This window comes from Kryptolebias marmoratus, linkage group LG2 (genome assembly GCF_001649575.2).
Source record: "Kryptolebias marmoratus isolate JLee-2015 linkage group LG2, ASM164957v2, whole genome shotgun sequence".
NCBI classification, from domain to species: Eukaryota; Metazoa; Chordata; class Actinopteri; order Cyprinodontiformes; family Rivulidae; genus Kryptolebias; species Kryptolebias marmoratus.
In genome coordinates, this window is record NC_051431.1 from 7,418,480 (window position 1) to 7,425,012 (window position 6,533).

At 49.2% G+C, this 6,533-nt stretch overlaps 1 protein-coding gene across 1 annotated transcript in view; it reads right to left on the bottom strand.

Annotated features, from left to right (window-relative positions):
* synrg (synergin, gamma) overlaps positions 1–6,533 on the bottom strand; it is a 31,975-nt gene that overhangs the window by 9,404 nt on the left and 16,038 nt on the right. The window contains exons 15-16 of the mRNA XM_037980404.1: positions 4,657–5,607; positions 3–348 (exon numbers count right to left, since the gene is read on the bottom strand). Coding sequence (XP_037836332.1) covers positions 3–348; positions 4,657–5,607 — 1,297 coding nt within the window. The remainder of the gene's footprint in view (positions 1–2; positions 349–4,656; positions 5,608–6,533) is intronic.

Consider the following 6,533-nt stretch of genomic DNA (forward strand, 5'->3'; position numbering starts at 1 on the left):
GGGGCGAGTCGGATTTTTCGGAAACGGTACCGGCAAAGTCTCCGAACTCGTCGCCGCCGCCTCGGTCGAAGTCAGCGAAGGCCTCAAACTTGGACGAGCCGTCGTCCGCGGGAAAGGAGGCGGCGGCGGCGATCTTTGCCGCAGAGCTGCTCGCGACGCTCTCGGCGCTGCCAAAGCCGAGCTCCTTCCTCTGAGACGGGACTAAAGCCGGGAAGGAAGCTCCTCCTTCCGGCGCCTGGGACCTCCTGAGCTCGCTCTGCTGGCCGTCCTCCCGCTCTGACCAGTCGAAGCTGGCCAGGCCACCGAGACCCGGCGTCCCAAGCGGGTCAAATTTCATGTCGTCTCCTTCTGTAATGACAACACATACATACGAGAGGTTCCTGCGGGTGGCACAGATGCTCGGATCGAGGTCAAACATTCCTGCAGGGCTGTGACTCTTAGAGTCAGTCACCATCAGCTGGACTGAGATCAGAGAAAAATACTCCTGTGTGGATTTTATTCATCTAATCCTGGTTATTATAACAGGAACAAAACACTTCTGTTCTCTAATCTTTAGCTCTTCCATAAATGGACTAAATAACTGCTCACAGCGGAGGAAAAAAAGCCTGTATTTGTGTTTTCCTGCACAAACTTGATGCATCTGCAGCCCTGAAAGGCCGGCAGTCATTTGGTTCAGACCTTTCAAGAAGATTTTTTCACCCAGATCTTGGCAGAAAAGTGCCGAAGATTGTTTTTGTTGCTTTCCACTCGTCCGTCAGCACGTTCAGCCGCAGCTGGGAGGTGCGAAATGGATTTTCAGGACGTAGAAAATCGATTTTGCTAACGCTAATCTGTGCAGCGGGCTGCCGTTTGTCCCAGCTGGGTTACCGTAGCTTCTCGTTGCAGTGCAGCTGTGCATTTTCACGTTTTTCATCTTTTCTTCGCTGAAACCTGAAGAACACAAGTCTCTAATTAATGGTTGAAGTCATCGTGACACGACTGTCTTCACTTGTGTTTGAATGAGCATAATGCTAACTGAATGCTAACTGCTTTAGCTTCTCGTTATCAGCGTTCTGTTAGCATCTATGCTAACTGTTTGTCAGCAGCTTGGAATTAATAGGTTGTTTTTTTCGGTTTTAAGTTATTGTGTACTATTTATTTGGCATGGAAATATAAAAATCAGTGTTTATTTGTGTAAAAATGAGCCAAAGCGTTTTTCAAACAGCATCGATAATCGTTTCATAATCCCGTCGACAGCCTCGAATCGTGATCGGGCCGCGAGGAGCCTGGAGGTTCCCGTCCAGAAATGTAGGATTATCGTACCAGATACATAAAATTATCGTATTTTGAGGGAAATTATTGTACACCCGTCATAACTAAAATAAGTCTATTGATGCGCTAAAGTCACTCTAATGTTGAATAGTGTCTGACAGGTACTCAGCGCTTCTTCTTCCAGACTGGCTCTGCTTCTTTCTTTCTTTTTCTTTTCCTCACTCAGGGGGCGGGCGCAGCAGACTATTCAGCCAATCACGGCCGTTGTTCTGAGGCAAACGCATATACGTCACTCGTAGCTCACATTTATAAAAGCATGATTGGCTGAAAAGTCCAGCCAATCGTGCTTCTGTTTCCGGAAACAGATGCCTTCAGGGTTCACAAAAAAAAACAACCCTGACAGTAGCGACAGGCTGATTACATCCACACATTCACGGAATGGTCAAATTATCGTATATTTGGCCTCTTTTGGGATTACTGATCGTACATCGGACAGAGGGCAAAATTATCGTACAATTACGATAATTATCGTACACCTGGCAACACTGTTCCCGCCTGGACCTGGGAGTGGATTCAAACACGTCACATCTCCGCGCGCTCCTGCCACGAGGGAGCGCGTGGAGAAACGGAACGGCGACAGAACCCGTCTTTATCTGGGGAAGCAGCGACGGAAACGACTCCCACGCCCCGGCGAAAGATGTGGAAACTAATTCTGCATTCAGCTGATTTTTGTTTTTATTTTTATTAATTTATTTTTTAATCCTGACAGTAAAAGCGGCCCACCATGTCGCAGAAAGACGCGCTCCCTCCCACACTGTGAACAAATCTGTTTAATAAAATACCTCTTGTTATTTTAATGCCGGAGGTGGATCACATTCATCCGGCTGCTTTTTTGGCTGCGTGATAACACCGGCTCCGTTTTCACTGCCGGCAACACTCATTTGATTTCTTTAAAACGCAACCTGAAGGAAATTCGCTCTGACAGCATCCAGAAAACCTCTCTCCCGTCGCCGCAGGCTTTGATCGTCTTATTTATGGCGAATATTATCTGACAGCTACACGTTCAAGGATTCAGGTTTCCCCTCAAACTCACAAAAGAAAAAAAAAAGAAGTGACAGACCCACAGATACAAAACAAAGCAATTTGTGAAATTGACAAGGATCTACCACCACGCCAAGCCTCGAAAAGGGAAGCAGAGGAAAGAAAAGAAGACAATTGTTTTTTTTTATCAATACCAATAGTAATGTTTATTACGAACAACATCAGTAGAGAGAAAGAGAGAAAGTCACAAAGTACTGTGCAAAGAGGTCTATCGTTACAAGAGGGTTCGTCAAACTAACACTTGGAAAATTAGATTTCAGTCATTGCGAATACAAGAGCATGCAGAGTTCAGGAGGAAGAGGAGGCAAAACAAACAGCAGGAAGGTGAACCAACAGAACCCGAGTGGAAAGAAGCAGAGAGAGAGAGAGAGAGAGAAGGCACATTCACATACTAGAGTCAGTCGTTTTTAGGGGAAATGACAAACTTGGACCAGTAAGAAGTTAAGAAACAGGTGAGTTTGGTTTTTGTTGGAAAGGATTTGAATACAGAACATTTTTTTTTTTTTTTTGGAAAGTCTGGTTGAAAAGATAACTCTGAGAACAAGGCAGGAAGCGGTCGCCCCCCCCCCCCTTTGAGGGGCCTGACGAAGAACCCGCTCGGACGCTCAAAGGGTTCGAGGGAAACGAGGAGGGCCATCTCACGCCTGATACCCCACAGGGGGGCGGGTCTTAATTACATCCAATCACAGATGCAGGAGATGCTACAGAGATGGTTTGTCAAAGCAGGCCGGTGAACACAAACTAATCACCTCTTAAAGAAGAAAACATCACATTAACCTAAAATACCTTAAATACTGTACGATGCATTCGACCCACTGGAGTCTTTCTAGCCTCAAAATAAAAGGATTTACGTCCTTGTAATAAAAATACACTATTAAATCTGTATGTATACATTTCTCCTTAGGTAAAAACAACTTGCGGTACTTTTGATGCATAAAATGCTCATTCTGTTCTGTGTTCTTGTCAATTTCACAAATTGAAGATGCAGGCACACTGCAGGAAGAAAAAAAAATAAGGAAGCAAGGCGAGGCAGGGCGACGCGAACTTCGTGATGTTCTCAGAGAGCCACGCGGGAGGAATTTACGCTACCGTGTCACAGAACGGGACACGAAGAAAGAAAGAAAGAAAGAAAAGGTCCGGTTCCTTTCGCGACTCGAGAGGAACCTCGCAGAAACGCTGCCGCGTTCGGCTAAACGAAATGTCTCTCGAAGCATGGCGAGGCGCTTCGTCGAGCGGGTTAGTCCCCGAAAGCTCTCCGAGAACAAGACGGGGAAGATGAGCTGGGGTGGAATGGAAGCGGGATGTTTCCCGGGATGAATCGGAGTCACCGCTCCTCCACGAACGCAGGAGAGCTCGACGTAAACGAGCCATTTTTGATCTTTCAACCCTAATAATTCGGGTCGCCGTGAATTGCATGAATGTCGTCAGGTGAAGACGCTGCACCTCCAACTCTGTCTTTAAAAAAAAAACGAAAGGATTTTCAGATAAAAGCGAACGTCTGACCTGCAGAGGGTTCACCTGAAAACAACAACCTGCCGGGTCGTTCACAGACGGCGTGGAGGTGAGATGCTCCATGAATGCATATTTGGGTTTTATCGGAGGAGGGGAGGAAACGCTGACGTGGAAATTACCTGATTTTTAACACTGAGCTGATTTAAACTCCGCTTTTACTGACGTGAGGAAAAGATAAAAGGGGAGACGGCCCAGAACCAGAACCAATCTCATCATCAGAGTCTTGTTAGATCCAAAAATCACTGAAAATACCGCAGAGTAACACCATAACTTTAAAAGATACGAAGACGAACACATGCACTCACATTCAAGCACGCAGGTCGGAAATTTATACTGCATCCAGCAATCTTAGAAAAATCATTTTCCCCAGATCCTGCATGCAAAACCTCCCGCGAAGGGGAAACCTTTCGTTTCCCTCCTGCGCTTCTGTTAACGCCGGCGCTCGTCGGGGGTCGAACACGCCGCGGCCGCCGCTGACCTCCTCTGTAAACTGCGGCCGGGAACGCCACTCTCAGGGCGGGGAGAGGAGAGGAGTGAACGTTACAAAGACGAGGGGGAAGGAATGAATGAGTGAATGAATGAATGAATAAATATATAAATAAGATGAGTGATGAAATGTAAAATGAAGCTTCTAATCTGATATGTTTTAGCTGTTTGGCCTTCAGTATTTGAGCATATTTGATTGGACGGGGACCACGTTATTTGCTCTTTGAGGCTGGCTGCTCGGCCTCGGAAACAACGCTGCGTGCGGCTTTAAGGAGCCTCACCAGAGCAAACGCACTAGTTCCTCACCTGTGGCTGGGGGCTGGTGGGCCGAGAGGCCCGGCAGATCCAGGGAGCTGTCGGACATCACGTGCTTCAGTTCGCCTCCCATGTCCGACAGCTTCATGTCCAGCTGCACCGAGAGCGCGTCCTCCGAGTCGTCCTTCCCCGCGCTGCTGCCGCCGATAGACGGGAGGTCGAGGGACTTGACGGAGGCCGAGTCCTCCTTGCCGTGTTTGAAGGCGGCCACCTTGTCCACCAGAGTCTTTTCCGACGCGCCGAGCGCCGTGCAGAACTTGGACGACTGAAAGTCGGCGAAGTCGTCCGTGTCGCTCCTGAGCGAGGAGAAGGAGCCGCCGCCGCTCTCCTTGGCGTCGTCGTAGGACGGGCCTCCCTCCAGGGACAGCTGCTTGAAGACGTCGTACTTGTCGGAGCTCTGCTGGGGCGGCTTCACGGAGGTCTCCGCCCGGACCCCCGTGCTGCTCTCGCCTCTCGGCTCCCCGCCGGAGCTACCGAACGCCATGAAGTCCGCAAAATCATCCTGGGGCGCCGCGGCGGCTCCTCCCGCCGCCGCCGACGTTTGAGCGGTGTCGGAGGAGGAGCCGAAGAGGGCGAAGTCCCCGAAATCGTCAGCGCCTCCCCCCGGGGGTTTGGCTCCACCGGGCAGGAGCACTAAAGACGGGGGGACGGGGACGGAGGGGAAAGTGCTTGGCTTTGCCTCGGCGGGGACGGGGGGAGCCACGGAGGAGAAAAGGTCCAGGTCGGCCATGTTGAGGGGGTTTTTGGGCTGGGAAACAGACACTGCTGGCTGCTGCTGTGGAAGTTGCTGGAGAGTCTGAGAGTTCGGGAAAGCAGAGGGGAAAGCAGCTGGAAAGATCTTGGCCTGATCAGGCGGCTCTAGTGGCGAGACGCTGTCGGCGGTTTTAAAGTCTGTGAAGCTGTCGTCGGCGTTGATGGACTTGAAATCTGCAAATCCTTCCCCTGGAAACCAAAGGATTTAGGATGAGTAAAACACAGAGCAGCAAAAAAAAAAACGAAAAAAGAAACACCCTCAGCTTCATATCCTATAAGGAGAGCGAGCTGATGAATTAGTTCTGAAACAGGAGCTGCGGGTCTGAGAGAGTCCAGAGAGACACACACACACACACACACCCTCCAGGAGGCATCTCACCGGGCTGCCACTGTCCGAGACTAGCTGCTGACTCTAAAGCTGTGAGGAAATCTGCACTTTTTTTTTTGGCTCGCACGACTTCATTCTGGGCCGTGGACATTATCCCGTCGCCCGCCTCGGCGTCCGGCCCCACGTTTACGAGTGCCAGATCTGGATCGGTGGTTTAATAATTATTACTGATCCTCGGTGGGGTTTTTAAGACCTGAACGTGCAGCCCTTCCCCCGTGTCGTAACACGGCTCCTCACACTCGACCTTTGTCGACCGCGAGCCTCCGCAGCTCGGGCGGCGAAACTGAAAACTCTGCAAACGCTGGAAGACATTTTGGAGAGTCCCTCGGAAATACCAGCAGCGGCCCAGTGAGATGCTACCTTACATCTACACAACCATGCAGTGAACGGCTGAGAAACTGAAAGAAACTCAGTGGTTTTCGGTCTGATGAGCTCCAATCAACACTGGAGTAGTGCTGGGCGATATAATGATACACATCGTGGGGACGATAGAAAAGTGTCTATCGTGATACATTTTCTTCTATCGTCTCTATAGTTTCTGTCTTTTCTATCATAATTGTATCGATGATTCATGTAAATATTTCAGAACGTAGGCTACGACGAATGTATTAGTGTTGTCACTTTGCATAAATTCAGTTTATATAAGTGATAAATAAGAAGAAAAAATAACTATTTTGCGAAGAACCTCCGTTTTGCGACATGACGCTGCTTTACGGCAGCAGCTTTC